The 18268-nt window shown below is 37.5% G+C and overlaps 3 protein-coding genes across 7 annotated transcripts in view; 1 reads left to right on the top strand and 2 right to left on the bottom strand.

The window, feature by feature from the left end:
* Positions 1–2716: 2716 nt before the first annotated feature.
* Positions 2717–4589, bottom strand: fgf1b (fibroblast growth factor 1b). The gene is made up of 3 exons (XM_039650283.2): positions 4331–4589; positions 3945–4048; positions 2717–3753 (listed from the first exon to the last, which is right to left on the bottom strand). The coding sequence occupies exons 1-3, from the start codon at positions 4497–4499 to the stop codon at positions 3550–3552; spliced, it is 477 nt and encodes a 158-aa protein (XP_039506217.2). The 5' UTR covers positions 4500–4589; the 3' UTR covers positions 2717–3549.
* A 4921-nt stretch (positions 4590–9510) lies between these two features.
* Positions 9511–17372, bottom strand: LOC120461910 (uncharacterized). 3 transcript variants are annotated; one of them, XM_089123744.1, is made up of 4 exons: positions 16601–16923; positions 16446–16512; positions 12782–12917; positions 9511–11958 (listed from the first exon to the last, which is right to left on the bottom strand). In XM_089123744.1, the coding sequence occupies exon 4, from the start codon at positions 11278–11280 to the stop codon at positions 10036–10038; it is 1245 nt and encodes a 414-aa protein (XP_088979870.1). In that variant the 5' UTR covers positions 11281–11958; positions 12782–12917; positions 16446–16512; positions 16601–16923; the 3' UTR covers positions 9511–10035. The 3 variants fall into 3 exon arrangements, 2 of the variants coding, with proteins under 2 accessions (XP_088979870.1, XP_088979871.1); XR_016147715.1 differs by lacking the exons at positions 16446–16512; positions 16601–16923 and having other exon boundaries at positions 9511–9769; positions 11897–11958; positions 12782–16123; XM_089123745.1 differs by lacking the exons at positions 16446–16512; positions 16601–16923 and adding an exon at positions 17293–17372.
* Positions 17373–17699: 327 nt separating this feature from the next.
* LOC120461923 (rho GTPase-activating protein 26) overlaps positions 17700–18268 on the top strand; it is a 147941-nt gene continuing 147372 nt past the window's right edge. For all 3 annotated transcript variants that reach the window (XM_039650251.2, XM_039650252.2, XM_039650250.2), the window contains exon 1: positions 17700–17853. In XM_039650251.2, coding sequence (XP_039506185.2) covers positions 17700–17853 — 154 coding nt within the window. The remainder of the gene's footprint in view (positions 17854–18268) is intronic.

Raw genomic sequence — 18268 nt, 5'->3', positions numbered from 1 at the left:
ACGCATTGCGACGGTTCATCTGTCGAAGAGGACAAGTTGCACACTTAAGATCTGACAATGGTACCAACTTTGTGGGTGCAGAAAGGGAGTTGCGAGAAGCCTTAGACTCTTTGAATCATGACCGCATTGGAAGAGCCATGTCTAAAAAGGTAATTAAGTGGAGCTTTAACCCTCCAACTGGGTCACATCATGGTGGCACATGGGAGCGCTTGATACGGATGATTAGGAAGATCTTGTGCTCTGTGCTCCGGCAGCAAACCTTAGATGATGAAGGGTTCCATACCGTGCTCTGTGAGGCTGAATCTATACTTAACGATCGCCCCATCACAAGACTGTCAGAGGATCCCAACGATCTAGAGGCGTTGACGCCAAACCATCTGCTACTCCTCAAAGGAAAACCAGTTCTCCCACCAGGATTGTTCAACAAAAGGGATATTTACGCAAGGAGAAGGTGGAAACAAACCCAGTACATTTCGGATCTCTTTTGGAAGAGGTGGGTCCGCGAGTACTTACCGCTTTTACAAGAGCGTCAAAAATGGAACCAAGAAAAGAGGAATTTTGTTCCTGGAGATCTGGTCATGGTTGCGGATTCAACAGCACCACGTGGGTCATGGATGCTAGGAAGAGTCCTGGAAACCTTCCCTGATAAGAGAGGTCGGGTACGTGTGGTTCGTTTGAAGACCAAGACAAACATCATTGAACGACCCATTACTAAAATATGCTTGCTTAATGAAGCTAAAGAGTAATTGGTTCACAGTGGGGTATATTTTCTGTATTTATGGCTCTTTTTGAATTTGGTGTAATTGCTCTGAAAGATGCAATGGACTATGTGCACGTTAGCATATGCTAGTTCCGGCTGCGAAACCGATATGGGGTGTCTAGTTTCCGGTAGCCTGATGGACGACGTAGAGGATGTATGTTTCTCCAGATGTCTTGAACATTTGCCGAATATTACAGTCGATTATGTTCATCGACTGGCTAATGATTTTCCTCCAGCTCCCCAGAGCAAGAGAGAAGGGGTTTAAATATTACATTTCTCAGTATTTGCATCATTTTGAAGGGAACGTTAAGTCACAACAACATCCATGCTCAGACTGATCTCATGAAATTGCGTATGTATGACACGTATCACGTATTTTTGGCATGCTATCAACACGCATAATCTCTTTTTTAGCGTGTTTATGAATACCGTTGACTTAACGTTATTATTGTGTATATATATATATATATATATATATATATACATACATACACAGTGTATATATATATATATATATATAGCATATGACCTACCTCAACCCCAACCTACCCGTCACTCCTACCATCCTAGGAAAAAATAAATATCGCTCCCCAGATGTAGATCTACATTTTGTTTTGTTTCGCTCAGACATTTGACGGCGTGTACATACGCGGTACACGTGGAATCACTCGGACATTAATGTTGCCATGCTACGTGCTCAAGCTATGCGATTAATGTACTCCATACATTATAAAATGCGAAATCATGCGTTAGAAAGTGCATTTTCCAGAACAGTTTGTGTTGGCCATTGTTTTGTTTATGATGTTCAGAGGCTATGTTGTTGACAACCACTATCGTCATATAGATCAGTGTTGACAACCACTATACATGTCATACAGGGAGTAAAGGTATCCGACGTTGGTTCGTTCGTTATCAAGTTAGGCTGTTTAACACATATTAGGCTGTTCACACATATTTCTAAACAGGTCTCCCTTTCAAAATAGGTTCTAAACCCAAGGGCTTCTCCTGGTTAGGGGGTATAATATAATAAATAATTAGTAGCCTAAAAACTAGTTGTCATGGATACGCAACGCTCCACTCTGTGAAGCGACTGCTTGGGTGCGGTGACAAAATGTGAAATATCGTTTACTTTTCACAATGCAGCAGCGCCTGGCTCCACCCAAATATGAGTGAAAACTGTGTTGGTTGACTTGACAATGAACAAACGAACATAGTTTTAGACAAATATATTTAGATAGCTAAGCTTTAGATAGCCGGTCCACTGATGTAGGATGTAAACAACGGCAACCGGAACCGAAGTACCCAACATCCGCCCTCAAGGCGGAAGTTAGCATTTTTCTCGTGCACATAGTCAATTAGGGGCTGGAGTGTATGAGCCATATTCACTTTGTATTTGTCAATTTTGTGCTGTGCCACTAGGGGGCTGTATGTGCTTTGTGGCACAGCTGATCTCGGGTCAGCCCGTGTAAGTCTTTTAATTTGGAGGTAACTCAGACACAGGTGTCGCTGATTGAGAAGCAAACAGTTTTCGACTGTGCCCATGGTCTTGCGCTTGGGGTAAATGATACGGTGTGTTGTATGTTATATTATGAGTTAAGATATTGCCGCTGTATGATATGCAGGAAAATAAATTGCTAGATAATAATAACATTAATGAACGCTCTCCGTCTTTATTTTACGTGTAAGATCACACGCACATGTCTAAACTTAAATCCACGAAATCAGCAACCAGTACTAGACTTTGTTTAGGACTTAGTCAGTACAGATATTTTATTCATTCGATTTTCTAGGGGTGCCAGTAATTGTTGCCAACATGCATCGGAAAAAAACAACAACATTTATTTCATATCGTGAGTATATATACACATTTTTTATTCATATTTTTTTTTATTAATATCATCTACAACATTACCTACAACATAAAGAAAAGGTTTGTTTCCCTTGGTTCATTTTGTGTTCTCAAACTATTAAATACATCCTGTATTAAAATACATCCTGATTGCTGATAGAAATGATCCCAAACCACTGTGGGACACACAAAGAAGATAAATATTTCCCAAACTTGTGCTACTGCCTACCAAAAACTCCTCAAAAGTAGCCATTGACAGGTCCAGAATGACATCTATTGTTCAGTTGTCTAATATTTGTTCTTTAAAAAGTGTCATTTCACCTAACAACTGCATCTAATTAAACAACTTCTTGCATTTGAATGCCTAATTATTTTTTTAAAGCATTTAAATATGTGACAATAGCATGGGAATATAATTTTGGCCACACGATTATATAAAAAATAATACAACCTTTAGTTTCTAATGTGTTTTTAACCACACAATCAATTGTATTGCCTTTTATTTGATGGTTAAAATGATTTATTGTTGCACTTTTGAAAGTACTTTTCACAGTCACAGTGAAGCTATGCCATTTAAGATATATTTCAATTATTTTGCACAGCATAAATCTACAATAAAGTTAGTAGCCTATACAGTATATTTACATAGGAACGGATCAGACATTAAGATATTTCTATATCAAAGGCTCCAATAATAACAAAATACTTGTATTGGTTTAAAAAAAAAAATACAATAGTAATTTTTTTCAACTTTCTTTACATTCACCTGTACAGACAAAAATCTAAAATAAATGTGAAAAATAAATGTTTTATTTTTATATATAGACATATATAGATACAATGGTTATATATAGATGATATGCTTATTCTCATTTATTTATTTAATTAATAATTCTTAATAGTGCTTAGGGTGTTTTGAGAGCCTCGACATGCCAAAACATTACTGTATGCTGCCATCCACTGGAATTGGCAGGAAGTAGATCGCATTTTGGCCCTTGTGTGTTTTGGAGCCGCTTTTTGTCCGCCCGTTCTTTCTGATCCCCACGTACCAGTCTCCGTTCTCCTGATACCTCTGTGAATGATAAGTGTTGTAGTGGTTCTCCTCTATCTTCTCAACGAAGTAACACTCATCGTTCAACATGGCCTGACACACAGAGATTAGAGCTGTTACACAGTTCACAGATCATTTTAATGAATCAGAGTTCAGGAATTTAACAAGATTAAACATCATGCTCCGGTTTAAAGAACGATTTAAGTGTTAATATGTTCAATTTAATTTGTAGGAATAACAACATATTTATCATTTATATTTATCGTAACAACTAGGCTCCTTACAGTGCCATAAAGTCTTCCACATTTGTCCATTGCCAGGAATAGTCCAGTCTCGTGACCCCTGATGGCCACCAATCCTGCTTTCACAGCTTTCACCTTCAAAAGAGCTGTCATACAATAATCGGTAATATGGTAAGGTACAGTAACAATATGTAGCCATGTAGTTCACAGGTTCTTATAAAGTAGCTTTTCCATTATTTTCCTTGAAATTAATTACATTGTATAGTGCATGCTATTACTATATAACATTAATATTGCATAGGTATTGTGCGCCTAAATTACACGTTTTCAAGCGCTTTTAACATGATTTCATAGATATTTTAGATAACTTTAGGTCTGTGTTAGGAAATAATCAAGAGAATCTCAGTAAGCTTCAAACAAATACTAACTGTAAGCGTCGTTCTCTTGTCGACTCGCGTCCACAGTCCCGCTGGGTTGGATCCGGAGATGGTATCCTCCATTCCTGCAGTAGAGTTTTAGCAAAGAATTATGTTTGTAATCTTTCTGGTCGGTGGCCGTCGGTAGGAGTGTGAAAGCGGGGATATCCCGCTCGGTCATGGCGCAGAGTGTTGCTTTGAGACGCGCTGTCCCCACGAACACCCCTGTGAATGAAATGGATCCGTCTTCCGAGCACAACTACCACTTATAACGAGTATGTGTCATGATGCAACCTCCTTCACACTGTCTTATTATAAACAGCCAAATTTGTTTTGCTATTCTGAAACTTAATTATAATAATGGTTTGTATAATTGTGGTCCATACGAAGTATATTACAAATGTGTGTATGTGTGTGTGTGTATAATAAAAATTACAATAGCCTATTATGTCACTTTTACAAGAGAATCCTTCAATTAGGCTACAAAACGCCGAAATCTAAAATACATATAGCCTCGGTTGACAGTTATACTACATATACAAAAGATTATCATTATAGAACAAATTTGTAATTGTTGTTATGGTCCTTTCAAGGTCCTTTTTTAAAGGGATAGTTAACCCAAAAAAAAAAAAAAAATTAATGTTGTTCCAACCTTAAAGGGTTTAATCTTCAAAACGCAAACAAAAGATAGGCCTATTTTTAATAAAACCTGGGTGGGTTCTGCATGTCTCTCCATGCTATTCAAAACTTGGAAGATCCAATTATGTCATAATAGGCATAAAACATGTATCCATATGAATCTTGTCAAGAGATATAATCACTTTTTTATGATGAACAGATTCAATTTAGGCTGTTATTCACATAACAACCACAACCATCTAAAACCACAACCATCTAAAACCACATCACATGGTGAACTGTAAACATGCAGGCTACCATATGTGATGTGCTCTAAGTGTATTTTGTTCCATTTTCGGATGAACTATCCCCCTAAGTCCAATAGGTAGTTTTTCATTCACTTCAAAGGGCCTCAGCCAGACATCACATCTGAAGTGGTTTGAAAAGCTATCAGAAACATGTTCGGAGAGCAAGAGAGAACAAACAGAACAGGAATGCGTTCGGCCTACACCAAGAATATTTTCCAAGCAGCCACTGCACGGATACATTGCATTCATTGGAAATAGAGCCTTAGTGCCAGACAGGTTGTCGAGAACACTGTGCAAAGCAGCCAGTGTGAATGATGGCCCTCAATGGAGTGCTAATGAACTGGGTTGACCAGAAACGTTTGAGACTTACCTGTGATTTTGTTTCAGAGCTGCAAAGAGAAGTCTCATTGTAGCTTTGGAGCAGAGTTTGTCTTTTGGGTTTTTTTTTTACTCTGGATAGTCTGGATAGAGTCAGTGGCAGGTTTCTTCTTGTTCTCTTGAAGGATGGCTGATATTATGAGGTACATCCCAGGGCAAAAAAGGGCAGCTTTTGCATACTCTCAGTGCAGTCTATATGTAACGTGGGCCTACGATATGCTCGGAAAACCTGCCCGTGTAACATCATCTGGTTATCAACTGACCTGACCTCTGTTCACTGAGGCCGTACTGCAGTTGATGCAGTCAGATCTGGTAGAAGATATGTGACCTCATCTTTTGCCCAGACAGTGAACTGTGTTCATTTCAGGACATCCTATATTTAGATCTGTCTGTATGGTCACTATTTGTTGCACATTTGTTTGAACACCCAGTTTTTCTGAACCTCTGACATGCAGTGATAGTTTAACTGTGTTCTTTTGATGAATAAATCCTTCTGAATTTCCATTACTTTTACAGTTACATGTTTCCATATGACGTTACTGGATAAGATTATTATAAATAATATTTGAATAAAAACGCAGTAAAAACAGTAATATTGTTTTATATATATATTAGGGCTGTGCAAAAGTGAATTGCGATTAATCGCATCCAAAATAAAAGTCTCCGTTTACATAATATATTTGTGTGTGCTGTATATAATTATTTTGCATATATAAATACACACACATGCATGTATATATTTAAGAAAATATGTTATTCATATATAAAATATTTATATAATATAGATTATGTATTTATAAATATATACAGAATTTAACCGCAAATAATTCTTAAATATATACATGCTTGCATAGGTATTTATATATACAAAATAATTATATACAGCACGCACAAATATATTATGTAAACACAGACTTTTATTTTGGATGCGATTAATCGCAATTAACTTTTGCACAGCCCTAATATATATATTTAGAATCCATAGTTGTTTGCAAGGAACAACTCCTAATTCAGCCTCTTATCCAGTCGTGATCTCTCCATTCTCAGCAGCGACCGTACGTGTCAAACCCCGCGCTGGTTGGTGATGAATTCAAATTCAAAAATTGCGCCGTTGAGAAGCGATACGTCATCTTTTACGGTGTGGTGAAGAGATGAGTCCCCCTGAAGAGATAGGTCCCACCTTAGGACCCCATAGTATGCCAGTAGTATGCCTGATCTAAATATGTTCTCACGATAACTTGATAAAAGCAGTTTGTTGCCATCAAGTATTATGTTTATTTGTTTAGCGCTTTTCAAGTAATACGTTTATTTGTTTAGCGCTTTTCATAGTAGGTTGCGTCAACAGCAGAGGAGAAAGTCCGCGAAATTTAAAACTATTACTGTTATTGTGTCATGAAATGTAATTTTAAGAGTTTTTAAGTCGAGAATATAGTTGTTTAAAGCTCAAATCTGTGGTTTACTTATAAAGATTGCGCCTTTTTAAAACATTGTTCTGACGTTTTCGGAGTTGTCAGAACCAGGAATCAGCAGCACATCTAACTAGCCCGCCTGGAACAGCCTTAACTCGGGTAGTCATTCTGACGTTTGCCGCGGATAAATGCTATGCTACTATGTAAGCTAACTAAAAAACAATAAGAAGGAGAAATGTTTAAATTTACAATCTACAGCTTCGGTTATATACTAGTATATGAAACATATAAGTTAAAATACATTAATGACTCCTTATAACGTACTTCAAACGTCTCTCATAATAAACTGATTTTCTCTAATTTGTAACCAGGCAACTAAAACTAGCTTTGAACCAATCGGATCGCTTGGGTCCTAAGGTGGGACTCATCTCTTCAGGGGGACTTATCTCTTTACCACAACGGCAGTGATATCAAACGTTCATCTGCGACTGCAACGCTTCATCATGTGAACGGCTTTTGGTATCGGTTTTGACATTTTCACAATAAATAAATTATTGTGATTATACTTGTCTGTTAGTTATGTTTTTCTTTCATAATTGTAGTTTGTTACGTAGTTTTAAGGAATTGTTATGGGTTGGTTTAGGGGTAGGAGTAGGATTGGTGGCTCAAAATATATTTTAATGCTATATTAATGCTAAAACTGCCCTTTCCCAACACCTGTCCGTTACGTTTTATCCTTTTTTATATTAAGTTTAAAATGGGTATGTTTGGGATTAGGGTTACGGGATCTTATATTTATCTATAAAATGGTAAAAAGGGAAATTATACAGATATCTTTATGATATAGAATATACGTACTGTAAATAGTTTACGTTTTGTAGCTGTAAAAACGTAATAATGTTACGTTTAAATGTTGCAGATACGTCTATATTATACGTTTCAGCATCTATCCAAACGTACTAAAAAGTATGTTTTCTATCTTTGCAAAAACGTAAAATACCTACATATTAACAATGAGACCAGGCTGGATAGTCTAGCATCACGCTACTTCGCTATGATGACTAAGTTACTTTTCCATTGATCGCACTTGAGCAAACGTCATCAAACCAACCCTCGGCAATCTGATTGTACGCCTCCAGTGATTTCCAGGCTCGGAATTGCTCACATGTGTAAAAACTCCATATGATGGTACACATACTGTATCTGAGACAAACCTGCATAATCAGTGCTCAGTGCTTTCTTCGTTACTGCATACCGATACACCATTTATGAATGACATTTTCACATTGTAGTCTCTTTATAATCTATTTCACTTTGTCTCTTCATGATTTGTGTAACATTATAAACAGAAGTAAATATTTGTTTGTAAAACGACATTCTCTGATAAAACTTGGTAAACACCTATGGTAAACAAAGCAGCTTATGACCTCAAAGTCAAAGATGGCATCTCCAGGGAGGTCATGTGACATTAATTTGCCTGTGGGAACTATGTATGAGTGACGAAGTAACAACTTACTCTGTAGGCCAAAACGTGGAAGTGAGTTAGCATTTAGCACTATCGGTTCAACAAGGTACTACGTATTGGACCATCCAGCAACGTCAGCGTGCTACAGGCTGCAGCAAGGACCTCTTGGGGGTTGCCAGTTAGTTCATGTATTTTTTACAGTAACGTTTCTGTAATTTAATTTACAGAATTTTACAATAATTATTCTCTGATTACAGTAAATAACAGTATTTTTAAATTGTTGTATTTTTTTACAGTAAGTAACATGAATCTCTGTATTTAACAGAGTATTTGCTAGAGGAAGTATGTAATAAGAAGTATATACAATATATTGCTTTCTTGATTTCTGAATATTGACTGGAAGCTGAATTTTAAATGTTAATTAGGCTATTTATCAACTGCATAAGCTTTAAACTATTGTTATTAAATACATTGAGTGTTGTATAATGCACAACTTAATTCCTCTAAATTCCTCTTAATTACTTCACAAAACAAACAAATTATTCAACATCCTAATCTTAAAGGTCAACCTCAACATTTATTTAATTTATAACTTGAAAATATGCATGAAAAAGTCATAAAACATTTTATTTTGTATTATTTTGATATTTCTTTTTTTTTTTTTTTACAAATTTTTTTTTAAAATGGACATTGGACAATTAAATATTTTTTAATTACTTAAAACAAATTAGCTAACATGGATTAATTTTCACCACTTCCAGAAAATTACCACCAGAAAAACATGTCCAAACAACAAGGCCTCAAGTGAGTCCAACAAACTTATGATCAAAAATGGAGAATAATGGGCTCTATGCACGGCGGTATATCCGGTGAAGGTCTAAGGACGCTGGATTACTTCAACCAATCATAGAGTCCAATGCTATACCGAGAATTTATATGGGTTTTTATACTCTATGGCTATACTAAAGAAACGTTAGTCACAAAAACAGACACAACAGACAACCTTCGTTTTGTTAAATGCTTCTTTGTTTATTATATTAAATAAACATAACTATATATAAAATTACATCTAAACGTAGTAAAGTTTAGTTTCAAAGACGGGAGGACAGTAAATTTTGAAGACTCTGCCATAATCCCGTTTTCCTCGGTTCTCCTCCGCTTTAAATCTCCCCAACCGGAAACTGAAGAGCAGACGTGCGTCAAATGCGGAACTTATGCGTGCATATATCTATTCAGCTCCAGATGCTGTTCCATCACAGGATGCAAAGAGTGGCTAGAAATATTGAAAAAGACAATATATTAGATACATTACAAAACATAATGATACAGTCAGAGACAGATAGTGGGATGACAGATGCACTTAGAGACAAATATTAGAGAATAATAAAAAGGTGTGTGTGTACTAGCTAGAAATTACCTTACTAGCTTGCCAATCCTCCTAAAACTCACTTCCATCCGGTTCACCAAATGTAACCGGTCCTACTCCACCTGTTCTGAGCGGGATTCGAACCGACGTCTCCGGCATGTGATGTGGGTGTGCTAACAAGAATCAGAGTCAGAGTGGTGGTCTGATCTCTTCCTTTTCCGTTCTCTACTCTTTGAACTGCCAGACGTCTTTCTTTTTCTTTTAACACCCTGTCTCATCTCGACCTGACTGCCTGAGCTTTGGTCAGCAGGTGTTGTGGAGCCTCCGGATCTGCTGTTGACCAGGTGAGAAGGTCCAGGCTTTTCATCATCTGTGCTGGCCCCATCCATAGATGATCCTCCAGCTCTGGCCTCACTGTTGTCTCTGTTAGAAGGTCCAGGCTGATCATTATCTGAATCAAAATGCGATTTCTTCTTTTTCCATTCTCTGCTTTCTGACCTGCCAGACGTCTTTCTTTTTCTTTTAACACCCTGTTTCATCTCAACTTGAGTGCCTGAGCTTTGGTCAGCAGGTGTGCTGGATCCAGTGGTTCTGATCTCAGATCTGTTGTTGACCAGGTGAGAAGGTCCAGGCTGTTCATCAGCTCTGGATTTTTCTCCAAGTAATGCTGGAGAAGAAATGCCTGAAATGAGTGAAAAACTTGAAGAGTCAGAATCAGAATCAGAGTCAGAGTGGTGGTCTGATCTCTTCCTTTTCCGTTCTCTACTCTTTGAACTGCCAGACGTCTTTCTTTTTCTTTTAACACCCTGTCTCATCTCGACCTGACTGCCTGAGCTTTGGTCAGAAGGTGTTCTGGAGCCTCCGGATCTGATCTCACTGTTGTTGACCTGGTGAGAAGGTCCAGGCTGTTCATCATCTCTGCTGGACCCATCCATATGTGATCCTCCAGATCTAATCTCAGAGCTGTTGTTTACCTGGTCATCTGGTTGAGATGGTCCAGGCTGTTCATCATCGGTGCTGGACTCACTCACTGATGTCTCCACACGTTCTGCCGGTTGGGTATTAATATAAACTGGATAAAATGCAATATCCATAGAGTCACCTGATGCGTGCAAAGTGACAGACCAGTGATCTGCATTCCAGGCCAGCATGGAGAGCAATGGATTGTGTTCAGGACCAGCTGTCAGGAAATTCTGAGCAAGTTCATTTATAGACATTCGAACCAACCTAATATAAATACTTGGCCTGATAGGAGCTAAACGAAGTTGAATGCGTATATCTGGAAGAGTCCTCTGGACATCACCATCTTCAATTGTAGCTTGAATCACATAATCTGGCAACAATTCCAAAAAAGGTAACTCATCAAAACCGTCATCCTGAATGACATGTTCAGCGATGTTGCCGTCACCTTGAGCCATCTGAACTGTACAGTTATCTGCTGACCTAAAAAAACTGCTTTTTTGTTCGCTAGTACCCAGGCAACACTGATTACCTTTCTCAACTACTGCTGTTATGAGCCTCTGAGTTGCAGCAGTTATTTATACAGTACAGCTTTTGCTTAGAATCCTACTGTGACGTCATCAGTGGAACCAGGCAAGCCAGGGCAAGTGACCCGTTTAAAAAACAACAAACTCTGTATGTGATGTCATCAGTGATGTCATCAGTGGTACAAGAGAGCAAGAGATCCGTTTAAAAAACAACAAATTCTTTACAGCTGTGAATGATCCAACAAACTGAAGATATCCAGTAAGTTGCTGTTGTTGATGTTGTATGTATGTGTGTGTGTGTATGTATACACACTAAAACATTAACAACAACTTACTGGATAAGTTACTTAAATTACTGAACTTCAATATACAAGCTTGATATGCAAGACAATTTCAAATGGAGGCTTTTGCATCTAAACTCTTCATATATATATATATATATACATTATATATATATATACAGTATGTATGTATACAGTATATATACAGTATGGATAGATAGTGTGTACTGTATGTACAGTACATGACATCTTAAGGCATTTTTTACTTGCGTAATTTCACGTAACATTGTGTATGGTGTCACTGGATCCATCAGTCCATCAGAACCATCTGCATAAAATAAGGTTTACAGCCCAACTTTAACATCCAGACCACACTCATTGCATAATTTATCATCAGGTTAACTTGTAACATCCTTAAGACAATTAAGGACCTGAACTTATTAGTCTCTTTAGGCAGAGGGATAAAGCATGGTCAAATTTTCGCCGTACTAAGGGCTAATGTAGATTGGGAAATATATAGACAGCTGAGAAATATGAGTAAGACCAAAACCCACAATGCAAAATACAATTACTATAAGGATAGCTTCCATCAATTTAAATTAATTGTATTATCATTCTGTGATCCAAATACATATATATATACATTCAATTTCAAATGTATTTCTGCCAGTTTGATCTAGTGGTTGTAAAATTCTGTATATTTTGGTTAATGTTGTTATTCTATTTATTTGTTTTATTTTTATTTTATTTTTTGTTTTGTTTTTTTGTTGATTTGTGTTTGTGGTTCTGTATGTATTTGTTTTTCCAATATGTATAATTGTACTTTTGTTTATTTTATTATTGTTCTTTTGTGATGGCTGTGATGTATTTTAGGACCCCCTTGAAAACGAGATGATGCATCACAAGGGGTTTATCCTAATAATATATATATATATATATATATATATATATATATATAAATTATGTGTTTGAAATCTGTTAGAGCAGTGTTTCTCAACTCCAGTCATGAGGACCTCCTTGTAAGTTATATGTCCACTAATTAAAACACCTGATTTAACTAATTAACTCAACAGATAATATATCTAAAGGCAAGTTCTGATATTAAATACATGTGTAAAATATACTGAGGTTGTTAAGAATTCAATCATTACCTTTGAGTGCAGGCTGCCTCCTCCTGATTGAATATGTAATACGCAGTGAACAGTAGCAAGGCCGGACAGCAAGCTGGGCTGAATGCTCTCCTCACTCACAACTTGGCCTTCCAGTGTCCACTTGTCAAAGTGTCTCCTTAAACAATACCACATGGGACAATAGTTTATTTTTTACTATGCCATTTTAATTTTCAGCTTTTTCAATTTAAACTATATTTTAGTATTCAGAGTGCAGGAACTCTTTCTTTTAAATAAAATTAACAAAGCAATTATGCAAATAAGCAAATTACACACAAAAAGTAGTCTATAGCAAAAATATATAGGATATATTCGGACTGAAATGTAAGGGATTTTTACATATTAAACATGCGATAAAACTGGTATTACAGCGCCATTCAGAGTGCAGGTTAGCGTTATATGACGCATATCCTCCGAGAGTCTGACGCAAGGCTTTAGCAACAGCGTTTTCATTTCGGCACCCATTTTAAAAGATTGATTTTGATTTCCACCATAAAATAATCACGACAAAGTGTACTGATGAACACGAAGCTCGTGTGAATACCGACTGTTGTTATTAAAGCATGTAATTCTTAAAATTGGGGCCCATGCTAGATCCTGAGGAATGTGTGAAATACTTACCGCATCCGGGCTGCTGAAGAATCAGCAACAAGAACAAGAATCAGGATCAGAGTCAGAGTCAGAGTGGTGGTCTGATCTCTTCCTTTTCCGTTCTCTACTCTTTGAACTGCCAGACGTCTTTCTTTTTCTTTTAACACCCTGTCTCATCTCGACCTGACTGCCTGAGCTTTGGTCAGCAGTTGTTGTGGAGCCTCCGGATCTGCTGTTGACCAGGTGAGAAGGTCCAGGCTGTTCATCATTTGTGCTGGCCCCATCCATAGATGATCCTCCAGCTCTGGCCTCACTGTTGTCTCTGTGAGAAGGTCCAGGCTGATCATTATCTGAATCAAAATGTGATTTCTTCTTTTTCCATTCTCTGCTTTCTGACCTGCCAGAAGTCTTTCTTTTTCTTTTAACACCCTGTCTCATCTCAACTTGAGTGCCTGAGCTTTGGTCAGCAGGTGTGCTGGATCCAGTGGTTCTGATCTCAGATCTGTTGTTGACCAGGTGAGAAGGTCCAGGCTGTTCATCATCTCTGGATGTTTCTCCAAGTAATGCTGAAGAAGAAATGCCTGAGATGAGTGAAAAACTTGAAGAGTCAGAATCAGAATCAGAGTGGTGGTCTGATCTCATCCTTTTCCGTTCTCTACTCTTTGAACTGCCAGAAGTGTTTCTTCTTCTTTTAACACCCTGTCTCATCTCGACCTGACTGCCTGAGCTTTGGTCACTGTTGTTGCCCCGGCGAGAAGGTCCAGGCTGTTCATCATCTCCGCTGGACCCATCCATATGTGATCCTCCAGATCTAATCTCAGAGCTGTTGTTGATCTGGTCGCCTGGTTGAGATGGTCCAGGCTGTTCATCATCGGTGCTGGACTCATTTGTTGATGTCTCCACACGTTCTGCCGGTTGGGTATTAATATACACTGGATAAAATGCAATATCCATAGAGTCACCTGATGCATGCAAAGTGACAGACCAGTGATCTGCATTCCAGGCCAGCATGGAGAGCAATGGATTGTGTTCAGGACCAGCTGTCAGGAAATTCCGAGCAAGTTCATTTAGAGACCTTCGAACCAACCCAATATAAAAACGTGGCCTGGTAGCAGTTAAATGCAGTGGTATGTGTATATCTGGAAGAGTCCTCTGGACATCACCATCTTCAATTGTAGCTTGAATCACATATTCTGGATTATCAAAACCGTCATCCTGAACGACATCTTCAGCGATGTTGCCGTCAAAAGGTTCACCTTGAGCCATCTGAACTGTACAGTTATCTGCTGACCTAAAAAACTGGTATTTGTTCGCTAGTACCCAGGCAACACTGATTACCTTTCTCAACTACTGCTGTTATGCAGCTTTTGCTTAGAATGCTACTGTGATGTCATCAGTGTCATCACGGTAGCATTCTTTTGCTTAGAATGCTACTGTGATGTCATCAGTGATGTCATCAGTGGAACAAGAGACCAAGGGATCCGTTTAAAAAACAACAAACTCTGTCCGTGATGTCATCAGTGATGTCATCAGTGGAACAAGAGAGCAAGGGATCCATTTAAAAAACAACAAATTAGTACTGATCCAACCTACTGAAGATATCCAGTAAGTTGCTGTTGTTGATGTTCTCTCTCTCTCTGTGTGTGTTTGTGTGTGTGTGTGTGTATACACACACACAAAAACATTAACAACAACTTACTGAATAAGTTACTTAAATTACTGAACTTCAATATACAAGCTGTATATACAAGAACATTTCAAATGGAGGCTTTTGCATCTGAACTCTTCATATATATATATATATAGTATACTGTATGTAGCCTATATCTCTCGTACATCTCACAATTTCTTTGTGTTTAAGTTCGTGTAAGTGAGACATTAATTTCTGAATAAACTGTGCTTCATATGGGCTTATATAATAACTAAAAGTAACATTGACAATTTATTTATTTATTTTAGTTGTTAAGTTACATTTATCTGTTCAAGTGCACTGCTGTCCCCATTAGATTCATATATTTAAATATAATTTAAATATTTAAATTTGTTTTTATGCCAGAAAAATGCAACTGATTAAATGACAAACAGCATTATTGCATATTTATCTATTTTTTTTACAGTCTATGATATTTATATACAGTATATTTAAAAAATATTTATTTTCTATGGTGGCCTGGAGAGCTTATTGCGCTGCAACTGTAGAAAACTCATGCAAATAGAAAAAAAAAACACCAGCAAATTAAGAAAACATCTGACAAAAAGATCTGTTTGAAAATAACACGCTGCGAAAGTTCACTAATGTTCACTTCAAATGTCTGTCCCCACAAATCTGTCAGACAATCACGAATACCGTAAAACAGTCGTAATGCTAAAAAGTGATTCAGACTAGACCTAACGTTACCAAGTTTATCACCGTAGAAAGGTAACGTTAGTACATCTCTTAACGGGTTCACTAAAATAATGTTTTGATTACTTTATGCTAGCGAGCTAACTGGGATATAGCTAGGATTCATTTCCAATCGATTTCACTTTCCGGAGATGATTAAAATGGACTAAAGGGAACTTTGATTTTTTTTTTAAAAATATATAAAATTCAGTTTTAGAATATATTCAACGTCTCAGTACACAATACATGTTATAAGTAATAGGCCTATATAAATAAAGACGACATGACTTACTTTTCGTAATCAGGCTACAGAAGTTCCTTTGTGTTGACTGTCACGTTCGTTGCTGAATGTGGAAGGGGAGGGGGAGGGGGGGGGGGGTGATTGCGATTGCACTTTTTCATTTTAAATAGCGTGTAATGTTGCTGTTGGTGCATGAACAGTATCTGCAAAGTTGCAGCGCATGTCAAAGACATCTTAAACAATGTCATAATTGCATTCAAAATGTCATAATTGAGCAAATGACTTAATGACAGTTGTCATAAACATGCATTAAACCTTACATCATATTCAAGACATATGTCATATCGTGGTTATGAAGGTGTCATGTCAGTCTTATGCACATCCCTTCAAGTAAAGTGTTGCCGTGCTTGGTAGCCTATACTTATTCTTACCCAATATAATTTATGTCCATTTTTAGACACATGGTGGCAGTGTTCTCCACATCAGAGATGCAGACAGCTGTGTTGGACAAATGCACTCATTAATAACAAGACCAGCAGGTATGAAAAGATATGAGGCAGTTCTTATGATATTAAGATATACTCACACCCAGACTCTCGTTGCACACGATTCAACAAGTTTCCTTTCTTTCTTAAACAATAGCCTATGTCAATACAGCCTGCTATATAGGCCTAGCAACCACAAAGTGAAATTCCCCAGCAGCGATGGCAATATGGTATCGGTTCTTCTTTCTGTGTGTGTTATAAATATCTGTGCTTTTCATTAGCATTGCCTTATATGGCAGGAGATGCTGACAGGTTTGAACAAGATTCTGACTGTAATTTAAGTGAGACAAACCCTGGAGTAAAATGGGAGCAAGGAATTCAGGACGGTTCAGAAAAAAAGTCTGACCCTGTGTTTTTATGTCGCTTAAACTCGTCATAATACTGTAATTTAAGCAATTTTAAACTTTTTTTTAGTTATAAGATTCAACTCATTTTTTTAAAGTCAGTTTTAATGTAGGGTAATTTAAGTTGAAATGACTTAAAGAATCAAGATCCAAGCTGATAGATAGATAGATAGATAGATAGATAGATAGATAGATAGATAGATAGATAGATAGATAGATAGATAGATAGATAGATAGATAGATAGATAGATAGATAGATAGATAGATAGATAGATTTTTACAATGGGTTTTACAGTGGGAAAATGGATTGGAAAATGTGTCAAATGAACTATGAAATCCTCACATCGTGACATCATCGCTCTTGACCTTCCAACCAATCACGTTCTTACCCCGTCGTTCACCGCCCGCTCCGACCCCATTGGCCGAAAGACATGCCAATCACAGGATTATCCGCTTCATGGTAGGTTGGTACAGACGCGTTTAAAAACGCCCAAGCTGGAGAACGCAATTACCGCGTTTTGTTTTATCATCACCCTACAGCCGAACATAATGACGTCGTCATGAGAAGCGCACGGGTATTCCGTGGATTCCCTTGATAGACAGATCGCTTCAAGTATTTTTTTGTCCAGCAGAGGCTTTGTTGAAGAGATGCACTTGTGATTTTTGTCAGACTGCATCCGTTTCCGATTACAGCGATGTAGTTTCCACTTCTATGCCTTTTATTATTAGTTAAAGTTGCGGTTGAGTTGCATCTGCATTGCATTCCTCTCTTGTCCTGGACCGATCTGGAGAAAGAATGGGATTGCCTGCGTTAGAGTTCAGCGACTGCTATTTGGACAGCCCGCAGTTCCGAGAGAGGCTGAAGTCTCATGAAATGGAATTAGAGAAGACCAATAAGTTCATCAAGGAGCTGATCAAGGATGGGAAAGCTTTAATTCAAGCACTGAAAAGTAAGATACATGTTTGCTTTGCTTACGAATGTAGGGGGGGGGGGGGGGGGCATGCACTCTGTTTATTAATCTGTAACATATTGTTTATTACACAAGACAACGAAACAAAGTTCGATTAATATATGAGTGAATGTTGTTTGTCGAGACATAGCCTATAGGTAGGTAGTAGAGAGCTTAACATTTAAACTACTTTCAAGTGTGTTTATTTTGAATAATCAGTCGATTTCAAGACAATCATAAATTATTAGCCCGTTCAGTTGCCCCCAAAAAGCCCCCCAAAATGTTTGAATGTCAATAGCAAACTAAATGTTCTCAAAAAATATTCTCAGGGCTATTTTAATTACAATTGAAGTCATTTCCCTTCAGGTTTACACAGGTGTTCTTGCAGAATTCAGTAACTTTGAACAGGTTCAAC

Source organism: Pimephales promelas, chromosome 19 (genome assembly GCF_988280905.1).
Source record: "Pimephales promelas chromosome 19, fPimPro1.hap1.1, whole genome shotgun sequence".
Classification (NCBI taxonomy): Eukaryota; Metazoa; Chordata; class Actinopteri; order Cypriniformes; family Leuciscidae; genus Pimephales; species Pimephales promelas.
This window is presented reverse-complemented; position numbering and strand designations above follow the sequence as displayed.

Coding starts and splice junctions, on each gene's coding strand:
- fgf1b (XM_039650283.2), bottom strand. CDS start 4,499: ATGACCGAGCGGGATATCCCCGCTTTCACACTCCTACCGACGGCCACC. Junction 4,049..4,330: donor ACAAGAGAACGACGCTTACA/GTTAGTATTTGT, acceptor ATTGTATGACAG/CTCTTTTGAAGGTGAAAGCT. Junction 3,754..3,944: donor GTGGAAGACTTTATGGCACT/GTAAGGAGCCTA, acceptor TCTGTGTGTCAG/GCCATGTTGAACGATGAGTG.
- LOC120461910 (XM_089123745.1), bottom strand. CDS start 11,280: ATGGCTCAAGGTGACGGCAACATCGCTGAACATGTCATTCAGGATGAC.